The 16,811-nt window shown below is 38.4% G+C and overlaps 1 protein-coding gene across 7 annotated transcripts in view; it reads right to left on the bottom strand.

Moving 5' to 3' along the window:
• LOC111148904 (SEC31 homolog A, COPII coat complex component) overlaps positions 1 to 16,811 on the bottom strand; it is a 78,741-nt gene that overhangs the window by 40,753 nt on the left and 21,177 nt on the right. For 3 of the 7 annotated variants that reach the window (XM_022505681.1, XM_022505682.1, XM_022505686.1), the window contains exons 8-16: positions 16,210 to 16,309; positions 13,707 to 13,868; positions 13,356 to 13,508; positions 7,134 to 7,361; positions 6,024 to 6,098; positions 4,674 to 4,712; positions 4,107 to 4,184; positions 1,652 to 1,727; positions 1,051 to 1,229 (exon numbers count right to left, since the gene is read on the bottom strand). In XM_022505681.1, the coding sequence (XP_022361389.1) occupies positions 1,051 to 1,229; positions 1,652 to 1,727; positions 4,107 to 4,184; positions 4,674 to 4,712; positions 6,024 to 6,098; positions 7,134 to 7,361; positions 13,356 to 13,508; positions 13,707 to 13,868; positions 16,210 to 16,309 (1,090 nt within the window). The remainder of the gene's footprint in view (positions 1 to 1,050; positions 1,230 to 1,651; positions 1,728 to 4,106; positions 4,185 to 4,673; positions 4,713 to 6,023; positions 6,099 to 7,133; positions 7,362 to 13,355; positions 13,509 to 13,706; positions 13,869 to 16,209; positions 16,310 to 16,811) is intronic. The other 4 variants (XM_022505684.1, XM_022505685.1, XM_022505687.1 and 1 more) reach the window with 2 other exon arrangements.

Below are 16,811 nucleotides of genomic sequence, written 5' to 3'. Positions count from 1 at the left end.
AAATGATAGAGAACAAACTGCGGGTTACCAGAAGGCAGGCAGATGGGAGGAATGGGCAAATGGGTGGTGGGGATGATGAAGCGCACCAGGGCTGTGTGGGAGCACCAAGTCCCCTGAGACTGGTATCGCATCGTATACTAACTACCAGAATTTATAGCAAACAAACAAAAAAAAGCAAAGAAAAAACCGACATTCCAGGGCACGGGAACACAAGGTAAAAAGTCCCAAGGGAGAAAGGGGCACATAGGGCGTCCGAGGAAGTGAAAGGCAGACGGTATGGCTGAAAGATAACAGGGAGGGACATGAGGTAAGGCAGCGGAGGCCGGCAGCGACCGATCCTGGCGGGAACCGAACACCAGGTGACTTCCACAGAAATAAATCTGGCAACATTAAGCAGGGGCTTGAGAATATTCAGACTCTCTGCACCAAAAATTCCTTCCCTAGGACTTATAGCCTCATTCAACAATTAGAAATCACAGAAAATCCCTTTGCACAACAAAGACGTTTATCTTTGTTATGAGAAACTGCCTAAACAAAGAGAAATAATATATACGTATTAAAAAACATTATAGAGCCATAAAAATTTTTTATAAGAATTTTTAACGAAATGGTAAACCATTTACAATGTGAGTGGCAATATCTACAAGCAAAACTACACACATACACACATATGTGGTCCTGATCCTGTTTTTAAAAATTCTACAAATACATAGAAAGAGGTTCAAAGGATATATACCAATTTGATGGAAGAATCAGAATTTTAAAATTAACATTTTTATCTTTAAATTTTCTACATTCCAACTTTTCCACAATAAAAAAATGAAAAGTACTTTTCATTTAAAAAGTTACATACACAAAGTACAAAAAATAAAAACAGTAACAGGGCCAAACTGTCAACAATAACTATTCCTGGTGCAAGGAACAATGAGTGGGTCTTTTTTGCTCTTGACTGTTTTCACTGTTTTCTGCATTTCAGTTATCTTTAGTAAGGCTGTATTGCTTTTATAATTAGGTAAGTGTTATAGTTTATCTATTTTTAAAATAACATACCCTGGTAATTTTGCTCTGGGATTTTGCGAAGTATTTTTTCTGCGTTTGAGCCAGGAGTTCTTGTCCACCTGCTATAGCCAGTATGATGGCATCGGCCATGCGGTTGTCATGTAAACAAAGGTCAACAGCGCTCTCAAAGTTACCCGTCAGCAAAGCCTGAGTAATTAGGCCATCAATATCTGCAATAAGGAAATAATACACCCAAGTTAAATAAAGTTTTTGTTGCAAGAGAAAATCCTACATATATCAGTTTTGGCATGCACACACAAAGGGAGAAAACTACGCTAATTTCTGAATATTACCAGTGGATTAATTTCTAACAAAAGTTTTTGAGGTCTATGGAAATATACTGAGATGCATGTAAGTAAAATCAGGTAAAATAACACATTCTTCAGACTGTTTACATGGGAATAATAGAGACTGTTACACAGTTCTTTTATCACATAGATGTCAGAACATAGCTCCAAGAGACCGATTACATACACTAAATAACTGAGTTCTTCTTTTCAACCCTCTGCCACTTGGGATAAAATATCTGTAACCTAACTTAGGGATTACTTGCTTTCAGATTGCTAAAAACCAAAATGGAACAAGTACTTACCCCCACTGATGGAGATGTTAAATGTTCCTCCTGCTGATGGTAGAAATTCAGATTCTTGTTTTCCCTCTTTAATGCACTGAAGAGATGGAAAGGACAACAATTTAGCCAGAATGAAAGTGGAATAATTTACTGGCCAAACAAGATTTATATATAACTATTCACCTACTGACTGGATGACATGCCAAGTTACTCCAGAAAAGTTCTCAGATCCAAGACTTTCCTAAGTATTAGCTCCCACGATACAATCATAAATAAAATACAAGGTCATCAGGAATAATGTTTTAAAAAAAGCTTTAAGGTACGTATCTACTACCGGTAGCTCAGAAATTACTGAAGAAGCTGTTTTCCTAGACACTTCAAGTAAGAATAGGTAGAGACATGCAGAATACATGTTTCTAATTTTACCATATTTAGACTTTAAATGAACCCTGCTGCTATACATCTAAAATTTCCTGTGTGTCTCAAAATTTCTGTCCAATCATTAAGGTTAGTTATAAGGTCTTTTTATTTTAATCGAATCAGTCTTGAAAAAAAAAACACCTGGTGCCCTTGTACAAATGCTATATAAAAGACTATACGGAAAAAAAAAAGACTGTATGAATATACTTAAATTCAATTGCAGATTTTGTATTCTCTTAAATTAGTCATACCTGCAATAGCAGGTTGGTGTGGTAAAAAGATACATAGTTCTGTTATAAACTTCTGAGACTACCTGTAAGACTGAATAAAAAGAAATTCTATATTTTCTTTCTTTAGAAGAAAAGAAACATAAGGAAGGCATATTGCTGGCAAATAGTTTAAATGCTTTCTATGTATAAAAATTCATAAGAAGACAAAATTTAAAATGTATCAGAGATTATAGAGAAATTTTTAAGAAAAACATAGCTATCTGGCACGAGATAAAATACCGATCTTCTCTGCTCGTGTTACCTACACATTTGAATGCAAGTGCCTAGTATTCGAAGTCTGGGGCATTTTTGGATTGGGGAATTTTAGTACAGGGCACAGCGTAGCATCATCTGTAAATAATGTTTAATGAACTAATACTATTATAGGGGAATAACCATACCCTTAATTCTTTCCCTAAAGAGAAGCATTCTAGAATTTTAAAGCTTAAATAAAAAAATTTTTAGAGCTGAAGTTATTCACATTAAATTCACAATAAATAAATCAGACACTGATCTGATTATATTCACTAACTTACTAAAAAAACCTTTTCTTTTTTTTTTATTAACCACAATTTTTAAAATTTGTCTTTGAAGAAACAATTAATAAACCCTTATTCATGGACTTCTGAAATACAACGCTGAGAAAACGGTTTATTACATGCCGAGCATTTTCAATGTATAAACTACTGTGTCTCATAAACAAATAGCATCATCAAGGTAAACAGAATTTTACTCTAAAATACTCTGAAAGTACACACTGGTGACTACCGTTTTGTTAAGTACCTATTATTTTGCTATTAATTTGTAAGTGTATTTCCAAATGGTCCTCTACTTGTTAATACATAGTTAGTCTAATTGTACATAGATGAAAGTACATTCCTTGAATGTATCCTACAATTCTGTATGGGTATTACCACAACTGGTTCAAATTTTTATAAAGATTTTACTCATATTCTTTATTCTCAGGTTAAATAAACATTAGATCTATTTCTATGGGAAGTGTTCTTTAATAATTATCTTGTAAAAGTCTAAATTTACTGATCAATTATTCTTATAACTTCGCTAAGGATTGTAAGAAACATCCATAGTCAAGCTATCTCCGTATCAGAAAGAAGGAACAAGTCAAAGATGAGATGAGAAACAAGAACTTGTTAATTAATTTTCCAAGATGAAATATAATTAGAAAGCAAGGAAAGTACAAAATTATTTAGTAATGGTTAAAAAAAACCCAGAAAAACAAAAGGAAAAAAAAAAATGATACAACTCTGTGTTCAAGGACTCTTTTTAACTGGTTATAAAAATTGTCAACTACAACTCGTGACACATTTCTCATGACAATCAGTAAATCATGAGAGTTTATTTAGTGAAAAATTCTATACCTGGATTCAAAGTTCAAGACTAATTTAGAAATCTCTGCCACTGATAGCAGGCTGTAAATACGAGGTGTCAAGAAAAGGCATCAGCTTTCCATGCAATGTACCGTGGATTTCTGAGCAAGATTTTTCATTCTGACGCGCTGATATCCATTTGACCAAATTAGGTCAATCTCATGTCAACTCTTAATTTTAAATCACATACTCCAGAAGCTAGGTGAAAGAACTGAAGATTTCATAGACAATCCTTCTCCCAAACAAGTAAATAGGCTCCTACCCCAAAAATCTCTAAGAAAACAATATATTCCAAATTCATTTTGGAACAGTAGTTAAGCAAATTTTCCATATTTCAATGTGAGATAAACAAGCATCACATATTATCCCAGCGTAATGAGAAATGAAAGAAATCAGTACCTCTCCCAAGAGCTGCTCTCTGGCAGCAGGGCTCTCCTCCCCATCACTCTGTGCTACTTGGTCAGAGTCTTTAAGAGCCTTTGGTACACAAAACAATTACAAGGGAAGTTGAAGAATGTAGCATTAAAAGAATATTAGTGACTAAGACAGACAAAAGACCCAACCAACAACATTCAGCGCTAGTTTCATCGTAAGAAGCAACACTGGGTATATTGACTTAAGAAATACTATTAGAGGAAAAGCAAAGAGCTGTTACTGCTAAGACCTTTCCTTTTTCCCTATCAAATGTCCCCCAGGAACAAGACCTTAATCTCAAATATCTGAGCAGTCACTGATACTGTTTTTCCTCTTTTGCAAAATTCAAGTATCATCAAGAGAAAGGAATACTCTCTACCAGCTAAACTTACATTATTTTAAAATGAGAATTCACTTATTAAAATACCTACAATCAGCATTTTTTTTACACTGTAAAGCAATAAAACAGGCACATATCTGAAATTACATTTCCTTCTGTGTTATGACCTCAGACAAATTTTTGGAAGTAGCTATTTTTAAAGGCCTTCTTACCGCATTTGGTCCGTCCACGTTGCTCAAGGCCAAAGTGATCTGAAATGAAAACAACAACTCGCCTACTACACGGAATTCTGCTTAAGGCACAGAGCAAATGGTCACCTCCTTCTCCATCTTCACCGGCAAAAATCCGCCAAAGTTCAGATTGGGGTGGTGTGTTTACGGAAAGAATAGAATCTGCTATTCAACCCAAACCTAACCTCAAAACAAGCACATTTTCTTCTACTTTCTTTTAAATAACTATAATTAATTTTAAAAACTTCCTTCAAGTACTCACTACGGAAAGAACTGCTATTAGAAGTTTTCTGACAATCAGATTCTATTTCCTCATTTTTGCTATTAGGCATTTAGTAAAACTTTCACACCGACCTCTTACAAACTTGTAAAAGTTAAAGCACCAAGAAGTTCAGACTAATAATAAAGTTAAATACAACAAAATCGAAAGGCATGAGCAAGACACTGCCAATAAGCCGCGGGGCTGTGCGGTGCCACCTTCAGCTCCGAGGACAAAGCAGCCGCGCCCCACCCCGCACGCAGCCACCTGAGACGCTACAGAAAACTCAAGTCGCTTTCCAAGAACAACAAAGGGCTAAGACAAATTACGCAAAGAATCTAAAACACTTCCTTCAAGGTTTCCAGAGGCAGAGTGCTTTCGGGCTGCTCCCGTCAGTACCGTGGAAGGAGTAACGATGCTTCTCCGGGAGAATACAGCTGTGCAACGGGAGGACGACTTTCTCTCTTTTTAAAAGGGAATCTTTTTCTAAGTTAAAATGTTAAGTGACTCAGTTGGACTTTTGCTTATTCAGGTTCAGTACAGTAATTCACCCTTGTTCCAAAATATTTACTGGCTATCTGTCGGCTGGACAAACCGCATAGAGTCTGGGTTGCAGACTAAAGGCAAGAATGGCGAGAGCCAAAAACTGGGCTCATCTGGACCAGGACTCGACTCTTCACCGCGGAAGCTGCAGTGAACACCAGGTGGTCTCTAACAGCTCCCTTGTTCTCTTCTCCCCCAGGGCCATTGGCTGTGCACCCTCTTAAAATCTCAGTGTTATGTCCAGTGTTCGAAGTTGACAGCCTCTTCTCTTTCAAGGCCCAATTCTACCTAATACGACACAGCTCTTTAAATCGAATCCGGAGTCCAGGCGGTTCCAACAGCTTTTAAATCGAGGTACAAGGTGGAATATAATGATATGTACTTGGAACTCTGGCAACCAAACAAATTCTTATTAAATATTTATTGAATGACTTGAGATTACCTGTATAGAAGTTTATAAAAAGAACATTTAGGCTACATAAATATTTTACTTGCCTAAGCACAGCCTTTTAACTTCCCCAGAAATTTACCTTCTTTCCTAGGTCTTCTTTTCTGTATCCTAGAAGTTCAAGGTATTTTCCCCGAGAATCATCCTCAAAGTTCACCTTTAAAGAAGACATAATCTTGAAATAAAGACATGTCTTTAGATTTTTAATTACCCGATCAAATTGCAAGTGGAATTATTAGAAATTATAAAAAATAAAGTCTACTAAAGTCTATTGTTACCAACTAAAGCTTTCTATATCTACTATGTAGAAGGCTCACTGTAAGAAAGATTCCCCCATATAGTTTTCTTTAATAGTAGTATACTAGTTATTAATTACCCTTGTCGAATAAAGCTTACTTTTATTTTACTTTTTAAGGAAGCTCCATGCCTACTGAGGGGTTTGAACTCACGACCCTGAGATCAAGAGTTGAATGCTCTACTGAATAAGCCAGTCAGGCGCCCCAAAGCTTACCCTTAAATTCTAATTTCTGTAAATACAAGCGAACTCACGTCCGATGGTTACAGGCGTGCAAAACGCAATGCTCCACGAACACTCAATGTCCTAAAACTCCTTCCCAAAATTAATGATTACAAAATATAAAATTCTGAAATTTCAGAATTTAACCTTACTGCATTTAAGATCTCTTTGGAAAATTTAGTATCAAGAAACAGACACTCCAGTGGAGGCAAAATGACCAACCAGAAACTCTATTTCCTCTTGTCATAAATGCAACTCGGTAAAAGGAGTGAGAAATGCCTCCAACCTCTCTCCCCTACGCTTTTCCCTCTTTTCCCATTTTCCATAACTGGATCTACTAAAGAAATTAAATATCGTTTTCATTAAACTAAGCTCTGTGTTAGAGCTTTAAGATAGGTCTGCGGAATGTTAAATATCTCCCACTTAAATATAACTATCATGTCGTTTTTTACTTCTTAAAAAAGTACTTCATACTAGGCTCTTCAAAGCAGAGAGGGAAGAGCTTTTGACATAAAAATATGGTCACGTGCTCTTCATAAGGTTTCTTTAATCTCAAATCACAAAGCTCCTGAAATCACAAGCCTGCAATAATTTCTTTAATTAAGAACAGAATGAGAATATAATTGGGAAGAGTTAAATTTGCAGATAATGAAACTGTTTTAATCTCAACTTTACCTTCAAAAAGGACCACACATTTTTTTCAAACTCAGTCTGAGAAGCCTCGATTTTCTTCTGACAGTAACCGACAAATCCTTGCGACTGCACGACCTGCTGCAGCTGGTCCGACCGGCTGAGGAACTCCTCTTCTGTGACGACCTGACTGACGAACACCTGGTGGTGCTGCTCAGCTCCCTGCTGGGCCTGCACTCTGCCGTTCTCAAAGGTAACCAGTTTGCCTCCGAACTGGAAACGGAACAATGAACAAAGTCAGTCTGGACCACAAGGAGACGGCCAACAAGCGTGCTTACCGAAAAACTTGCTAATGGAAAAGAACTTCGGCCTAAATAGCTCTCACTCTGGAAAGAAGCAGCTGATACAGTCTCTTGCACTCCACGATCTGACCCCAGCCTCCAATCACTGTTCTTCTCCACACCACCTGCCTTCTAGAGAAAACGTTCTATTTACTGTGCCTCACAGTTTCTCACCTGTTTGTTTTTACTAACGTGCACATCCTCAACTTCCTTTCTCATCAAGGCCCGGGGAAATGCCACCTCCTCCACCTCAGCTGCTATCAATATATTGCAGATCTCTTTCTTTCTTTCTTTCTTTTTTTTTTTTTGAAGATTTTATTATTTGACAGAGAGATCACAAGTAGGCAGAGAGACAGGCGGGGGTGGGGGGAGGAATCAGGCTCCCCGCTGAGCAGAGAGCCCTACTCGGGGCTCAATCCCAGGACCCTGAGATCACGACCTGAGCTGAAGGCAGAGGCCCAACCCACTGAGCCACCCAGGCGCCCCTATTAGAGATCTCTTCCGATTCAACTACGAGCTTATATGTATTTGCCTCACCCTCTGTTCTCGGCTCCAAGCTTTAAAGGGAGGCAGGATATGCCCCTCCAAAATATGCCTCTGGCATGAGGACTAGCCAAGGACTACCTGGAAAACAGCAGGGAAGAAGGGCATCCTGACCTCCTCTTTTCTTCCCAAAAGCTGGAGATAAAACTCCCATGTGACAGCTACCCTCTCTATACCAGGGGGGAAGAAACATTCGTATCACCAGAGGGGGAAAGAAACCTGCACAAACAGACGTTGTTAAATAACATTGCCTCCCGTTAGTCTCTCTAAATATTTGAGTTACTTTTCCACAACGGCCATTCTTTGTCCAACCTAGTACATAAGCACTTAGATTTTGCCACTTGTGTTTTCATTTCCCACGGGATCCCAGGTGTGCAGAAAGTCTGTATGCTCTTCCCCTGTTAATCTGTCTTGATCAATTTAATTCTCAGGTCCAGGGGAAAACTCTAGGAGGGCAGGTGCAAAGTTCTGCCTCCCCTATACTCACAGGGATGGTGGTTCTGTGTCTACTTCATTCTTGTACCCAATACCTGCCTTGCACATAGCAAGTAAACAGTTACTATCTGAATAGTATCTTCATACCAATAAATACAAGTAAAGGAGGAAACACAGGACCAAATCTGGTTCTTTATACTCAGTCATTTTGGTACAAGGATTATTGTTTTTCGTAAACTGAAAGACCAACAAAGCATTAAGCACTCTCCTTAAGGAATTTAACATGAGAATAAAACTGGATACAACAGGCACTTGTAAGCTCTAAAGGAGCAGCAGATAATACCACACATGATACAGACTTCACAGAAGGGCAAAACTGCTGAGTTTCCCCACGTTTTAGGGAAGTTGGTGAAAATGCAACCCCCCCAGAAGCAAAACCAAAACTGGGTTTCACAGGAGGATTTCACAAGAGGCTTGGTTCACATACTTGGTTCTAGGTAATAATATTACACCATTACATAATCACAATAATGTGAATGCCATGTCAATTAACTGAATTTACACCGAAAAACATATAAAAAGGAAAAAAGAAAGGAGCATTAAAAAAATAATGTTAAGTGCTGCTTGTTAGTCATCATTTTTTCAAATTGACCAAAACAAAACTTAAATATTGGTACTGAACACAATAAAAAAATTTTTAAAGTCTTAACAATATAAAAACAACGTGATTTGCAAAAATTGGCAAAAGTAAAAAATTTGGAAAGGGAAAAAATTGGAAAAACTGGAAGGAAGTCTATAAGTGCACTAATTCATTACTGCACAGAAGAGTTTCAATTCGTACTACATGAAGTTGATAAATCGAGACACAGATGTTCAGGGAAATTATTTACATTCATAAAGATAATCCTAAAGACAACACAAACTTCTAAAACTTCACTGGTAACCGAAAGACACTGGAGGGGCCTCTGACATTCTACCGCTCGCGTCCACAGAGGGCATTTTCCTTGCACTCTGTAAGAGGAACTAGCAGAGGAGGAAACCCGCCAGCCTTTCTCTGTCCTTCACGCTGTCCTGGGGGAGGACTGCCTGGCATCCTTTGGGGAAGAGACGCAGCAGGCTTACTCACACCAGCCCCTTGGCACTTCCTTTTACAGCTGCCTCCCCGCCTAGACAACAGTCCCCGTGGATCGGCTGCCTGCACCTTCAAGGGAAGGCCGAGGGTACCGGATTTGCCCGTAACTAGGTTAGTAAGGCCGCCTAATACAGGGGTGAAGCTACAAACACGCTTACGAAATCTGACCCTGGGGACAGAGCGGCAAACAGAAGGCCCAGCTCTCCAGAGGCTACGTTCTAGCTTGTGACGAGGCCGCTGCAGCTGCGCGTCTGAGCTAGAGCCTCCGCGCCCGCCTACGGCCGCACTAGAACTGCTGTTCTGGATCTCCGTCTCTCACGTGGTTCTAAACACGTAGGGGTAAGAGAGAAGAGTGTTATTTACAGCTTTATAATACTCCAGTACCGGCCAGAGGAGAAGGGTGAATGGGGACGGAAAGACGGTCACTTCTCACTCATAAGACATTTAAATACAAAGGGAACATCTCCTGTCAGGGACCAGTTCAGGCACTGGAACGTACCTGAGAAACAGACAGTCTGTCCTCAAGAAGCTTATATTGGGGCATCTTTTCTGTACCTTTTGGTTTTCTTTTAAACCTTGTTCAACAGTTTTATAACTTTTTTTTTAAAGACTTTATTTATTTGACACAGAGAGAGAGAGAGAGAGAGAGATCACAAGTAGGCAGAGAGAAAGGGGGAAGCAGGCTCCCCGCTGAGCAGAGAGACTGATGCGGGGGTCGATCCTAGGACCCTGAGATCAGGACCTGAGCCGAAGGCAGAGGCTTAACCCCCTGAGCCACCCAGGCGCCCCTACACACAGTTTTTTAATAATAATTGTTTTAGTTACTTAGGGAAGGAAGGAACTAACTGGATGAATGGTTAGTATTCAGTAAAAAACAAATGGAAAGTCACAAACAAAAGAAAAGATTCCAAAGCAGGAGTACACAGAGTAGAGAAAAGTAAACAAGAAGGATGAGAAGATTAATTAATTAAATCCAAAGAATGGATTTATGAGTGACATAATCAAAGGTCTATTTTAGGAAGATCACTCTAGACAGATGTAGTATAGATTGGAGGGGAACAGACAAGTTACAATAACGTAACAGTTCAGTGTAAGAAGACGAAGAATTAGGCAGAGTAACAGCCAAGTAATAGGAAGAATTAAACCCAAGAGATTTATAAGGAGAGCAGTGTCTGGACCTGAGGAATGAACAGAAGAAGTCGAAAGAGAACTTCAGAGCCTGATTAATAGAAGAATGATAGCAAGCACTCAACAGTAATTGCAGAGGACATCATTCATTCAGTTTTGAAAAAGGTTTAAATATACATAATTCTACGATGTGTATAAATTCTGTTATGATGACTGGGAAAATGAATAATATAAGCTTTTAAAATTTTTTATCTTTTTAAGTAATCTACTTAAATCTACCCCCCAACGTGGGGCTTGAACTCATGACCTTAATATCAAGAGTTGCACGCTCTACTGACTGAGCCAGCCAGATGCCCCAAATAATGTAAGTTTAGTACCTTTGTTTTAGGCTTTATTACCAAGGGACTCACTCTCATCGTTATGTACAATAGGCATCTGATTAGACTGGCAAGAGAAGCGCTCAAATCTTCGTAACTGTAAGATTAGCCAGGTTATTAATTCCTCTGTGCCTTTCTATTACAACATGGGGTAACAGTAGTAGCTATTTTATAGGCAGTTGTGAGAATTTAATGAGTTACACTATATGTAAAATGCTTAGAACAGTGGCTGGCACACTAATAAATACAGTAAGTAAATACATTTTAGCTATTAAAAAATACCCTTTAGATACTAATATTAGCACAAATGAAGTTTTCTTGTACCTCTAGGTTGAATGAAGAATGTGACCCAACACTGGACAACAGACTGTTCTAGGCCAGACTTAAAAACAGTAGCGTAGTAAGAATATTTAGGAAAGGCCTTTATCTCTTCTTTCTGGTCTGTAAGGACAGCCAGGGTTTTCTAAGCAGAAGTTCGAGGATATTAATATGGCAATGATACGGACGTCACACCAAAAGTGCAGGCAACAAAAGCAAAAATCGACCAATGAGGCTTCTGTGCAGCAAAGGAAACAAACAGCGGAGTAAAAAAGATACAGAATGGGAGAAAAATATTTGCAAATCATTTATCTGGTCAAGAGTTAACATTCAGAATATATAACAAACTCCTACACCTCAATAACAAAATTCCCAAACAACCTGATTAAAAAAAAATGGGCAAAAGACTTGAACAGACATTTCTCCAAAGATGACATACAAATGGCCAACGGATACAGGAAGAGACGCTCCACATCACTACTTATCAGGAAAATGCAAATCAAACCACAATGAGGTATCATTTCATATCCATTAGGATGACTGTTATCTAAACAAACAGGAAATAACACGTGTTACTGAGGATGTAGAGAAATTAGAGCCCGTGCGCATTGCTGATGGGAGTATAAAATGGTGCAGTAAAATGGGAAACTGTTTGGAGGTTCCCCCAAAAATTAAAAACAGAATTACCATAAGATCCAGTAATCCCACTTCTGTGTATATATCCGAAAGAATCGAAAACAGGGTCTCAAAGACATAACTGCACAAATGTTCTCCGCAGCATTATTCACACTAGCGAGAAGGGGAAGCAACCTTCATGTCCATTGATGGATTAATGCATAAAGAAAATGTAGACTATTACTCAGCCTTTTAGAACTACACAGCAACATGGATGACCCTTGAGGACCTTATGCTATGTGAGACAAAACAATCACAAAAAGACAGTTATTACAGGATTCCATTTATATGAGGTATCTAAAGTTGTTAAACTCAGAAACAGAAAGTAGAATGTGATTACCAGGGGCTAGAGAAGGGAAAAAGAGCAGTTGTCGTTTAATTGGCAAAGAGTTTCAGTTTTGCAAGATAAAAAAGTTCTGGAGATCTGTTGCATAATAAATGTATGCAGTTAACATACTTTACTGCACACTTAAAAAGGGTTAAAATGGCAAGTTTTTTTTTAAAAAGATTTTATTTATTTACTTGACAGAAAGAGATCACAAGTAGTCAGGTCGAGGGGGCGGTGGGAAGCAGGCTCCCCGCTGAGCAGAAAGCCTGATGCGGGGCTCAATCCCAGGACCCTGAGATCATGACCTGAGCCGAAGGCAGAGGCTTAACCCACTGAGCCACCCAGACACCCCATTTTTTAAGATTTTATTTATTTATTTGACAGAGAGAGAGACAGACAGACATTGAGAGAAGAAACAGAAGCGGGGGAGTAGGAGAAGCAGGCTTCCTGCTGAGCAGGGAGCCCCATGTGGGACTGGATCCCAGGACCCTGGGATGATGACCTAAGCTGAAGGAAGACGCTTAACGACTGAGCCACCCAGGCGCCTCTAAAATGGCAAATTCTATGATACATGTTTTTTTACTATAAAAAAGAAAAGAAATTGGCAATTAAAAAAAAAATTAGAAGGAAGGAATAAAGGAAGGAAGAATACACAGATATATCCTCCACCAAAGAAAAAAAGAAAAAAAAGATTGAAGCTTAATAAGGGGATGGACAGCATAAAAGTTGCACGAGAACGTAAATGTACTTAATGCCACTGAACTGTGTATTTCTAAATGGTTAACATGGCAAATTTTATGTCATCTATATCTTACCACAATTTAAAGTAAAAAGAAAAAAAAAAAAGTTCCCATTTTTTCTGAGAAGCCATTTTGAGTGAGAAAAACTTACAAGCACATCTCAATCTTCTTCCACCTGAATGACCCTCTAAGAGCACTTTACCAAGAGAAGTCCTCCACGCTGACCGACCGCAGAAACGAACGCACTTACGGAAAAGGAAGCTCCAACAGGCCTTCGGGTCCACTTGGGTGGCTTCTTCAGAGGCAACACTATGTTACGCTGAGCCGTCTGCTGAGGAATTTGTAATGGAGGAAGGGGCTGTCCTGTGCCAAAGGGATCAAGATTCCCAAAGGACGATGAAAGCTAAAAAATATAATTACATGAGAATTTGTAACTTATACGAGATTGTTACATGTTTTCAAGTCATACCCATGAAATATTTTTATCACGAGCATCCAATTAGTCAGTAGCCCTGATTAGTAAAGTCATCTACAAAACAATTAAACAATAAGATGGTATTTTTCAAGTGTTATAATTGAAAATCTTAACACTTCGTATTACCTTGTCGACTTGTTTCTGCCTTAAGCCATCTGCACTCCCACCCATGATGGAATACACGCTGATCCGCCCATCAAAGGAAGCCGCTGATAAGACAGCAGGGTTTCTGGGACACCACTGAATGTCAAAGCACCACTGTGTGTTGGTGGGAAGTTCATACAACACCTAAGCAATGACAACAAAGGTCAGAAAACAGTATAACCACTTGACACCCAAAACACCAGAATGAGTATGATCCACGTGCGCAGCTTAACGAAACACTTCCTTTTAGAAAGTTTGTTGAACCAGGAAAAACAATCGTAAAAATTCATTTAAAGTACAAAAGGAGTCCGCTACGGTAAGCTGTTACGATAAAAATGAATGCTTCTTCAAACTTGTGACCAGATTTAGAATAAGTACATATTAAAAACTAAGGTTTTTCTGTTTTCATTGAGGTGGTAGTAGCAGATGCATCGGAACGACCAGAACAAACCAGAGTCAGCTTGTTAAAAACTCTAAGAGAGAACAGTTTCCTGCCCAACTCCTTCTGCTTGCCAAGATCCAGACAATCATATTTAGGCTATCTGAAAACCACAGTTAAAAAATAACCTCAAGAAGGAAGAATTCACTGAGAAATTTGGTTTTTAGTCAAGCAAAACCATGTATACATCATTTATCTTACTGCAGAATGGAAACAGGTTCAGCATAAACAGTTTAGAAGGAGAAAAATATAGAAAAACTGTAAACAAGTGGTTGATATAAAACCTTTACAATGTATAATTATTGCTAACTCAGTGTGATGGTAACTGATGCTCACAGGAGGATAGGTTTTATGTCTGTTTTTAATGACTTTATTTATTTGAGAGAGAAAAAGGGCACAAGCATGAGCAAGGGGAAGGGCAGAGGGAGAGGGGGAAGCAGACTCCCTGCTGAGCAAGGAGCCTGCCAGACTAGGAGCTAGATTTCAGGATCCTGGGATCATGACCTGAGCTGAAGGCAGATGCTTAACCGACTGAGCCACCCAGGCACCCCGGTTTTATGGTTTTAAGAAGTCAAACTAACTTTGACTTTGTGGGATATTTTAAATGTTCTGTTTTATAAGAAAACAGAATTAAGTAAAAAGGTACCTAGCTTACTCATCTTTAAGGCTTACATTGGTCAATAAGACTCATTATTCATGTTCTTTAAATCACTGCTCTATTCCTAATTTGCACTTGAATAAAAAAATCTAATAAACTTTTTATTTCCAGCATGTACTAAAAGTTTATGGCTTCAAAGTCCAAGCACACACAACTAATCATAAGCAAAATTCATTTTATCAAATCATAAAACAGATAAAATTAGAACAGTAATTTCCATGTTTTTGAACTCACTTGGAAAGGCACAGTATAAAATGCAAAATTTTATTATTTGGTCCACAAACATATGAGGGAAAACTTACTTTTTTTTCTCCTATCTCCCCTAACTTTAAAAAACTTAAAACCACAAATCAAATAACAAAAGTGCTTGTTTCTATAGATTAAAACCTATCAAAGAGGGGTGCCTGCTTCTCCCTCTCCTTCTGCCCCTCCCCCATACTGGTGTGTGAGCGCTCCCTAATACATAAAATTCTAAAACAGTGAAGTAAAAAATAAAACCTAAAAAACAAAAATCTATGGTCTCTTGCCCAATACTAAAAAGATGGAAACCATTCATTCAACTGAGAAAAATAATTTTTAAAATACTTAGAGATTTTTTTGCCCATTAATTTAATCTAAAGTAATTAAAAGCAATTAAGTTATATTTATATAACATTTATATTGAAAAGAAGTAAATTTCCCACATCTAAATTTCTATGTATAGAACATATGACAAATATTATAAAGTATATTCCTGCTGTATAGTTCAGAAGAGAAATTAAAAATATACAACTACTGATTTCCAAAAATCAGAGAGGCTCTTCAGGAATGGTAAGGTAGGAAAAAGACCCAAACCTTGAACACTCCTGCTTTAAAAACACTGATTTCCAGAGATCACACATTAAATAAATCAAACCAAGTATTTCTGAGTGTGGGTCAACACCTTTTATCAGAAATGGGGGGTAGGGAATGATTACTAATTTCGAATATACTATTTCAATGGCTGACTTTCTTGGATGAAACAGGTGAGGGTTAAATAATATTCCTGATAAAATCTCTCCTAGATTAACATTTCGCACATATCTCTATCTCCATGTCCTTAATTATACTAATGCACTAAAGAATCCATATGGAAAATTTCTTATTCAGCTACCAATAACATATATGATAGTGGGGTGCCTGGGGGGCTCAGTCATTGAGCGGCTGCCTTTGGCTCAGGTCATGATCACGGGGTCCTGGGAGGGAGCCTCGCACTGGGCTCCCAGCTCAGTAGGAAGCCTGCTTATCCCATTCCCACTCACCCTGCTTGTGCTCCCTCTCTCACTGTCTCTCTCGGTCAAATAAATAAATAAAATCTTAAAAAGATGTATTGTAGTAGCTATAGTCTGAGAAATGGTTCCTCCTCACACCTCTCCTGTGTTAGGGTTGGAGCAGAGAATCTTAGCATCTTTTCCGCAGCTCAGCAGCAATTCCGGATCTGCCATGCTCCAAGCAATTGCCAAAATCCCCCTATAAAAAACACAAGGTGAAGAGATTTTTAATCTTCAGAAAACCAAGTCTCCAAATGACTCCTGTCTAGGTTCTGGAGACGCATGCTGCTAACAGAAGTATAATTTCATATAATCTTTATGGAAAGCAACTTAGGAATGTGTACACTCTTTGATCACCAAGAAGATATTCAGTATCTTCTCAGAATCAGGAAAACACCGCATAGGATGAGAACCCAAATTGTTTAAGACTGCCTTTTGTTTCTAATATTTTATTTTATTTTATTTTTTTAAAGATTTTGTTTATTTGACAGAGAGAGAGAGAGACAGTGAGAGAGGGAACACAAGCAGGGGAGTAGGAGAGGGAGAGGGAAAGGTAGAGCAGGCAGCCTGGGATCATGCCTGAGCCGAAGGCAGATGTTCAACAACTGAGCCACCCAGGCGCCCCTCTAATCTTTTATTTTTAAAAAATTAAAATCTTTCTGAAAATTATAAGGACAGTACGATGTACGGCCTTATACTCC

The sequence above is a fragment of the Enhydra lutris genome, unplaced genomic scaffold (genome assembly GCF_002288905.1).
Source record: "Enhydra lutris kenyoni isolate GAN:26980312 unplaced genomic scaffold, ASM228890v2 scaffoldscaffold21, whole genome shotgun sequence".
NCBI classification, from domain to species: domain Eukaryota; kingdom Metazoa; phylum Chordata; class Mammalia; order Carnivora; family Mustelidae; genus Enhydra; species Enhydra lutris.
Note: the sequence above shows the minus strand (reverse complement) of the source record. Positions and strands in the feature narration are given on the sequence as shown.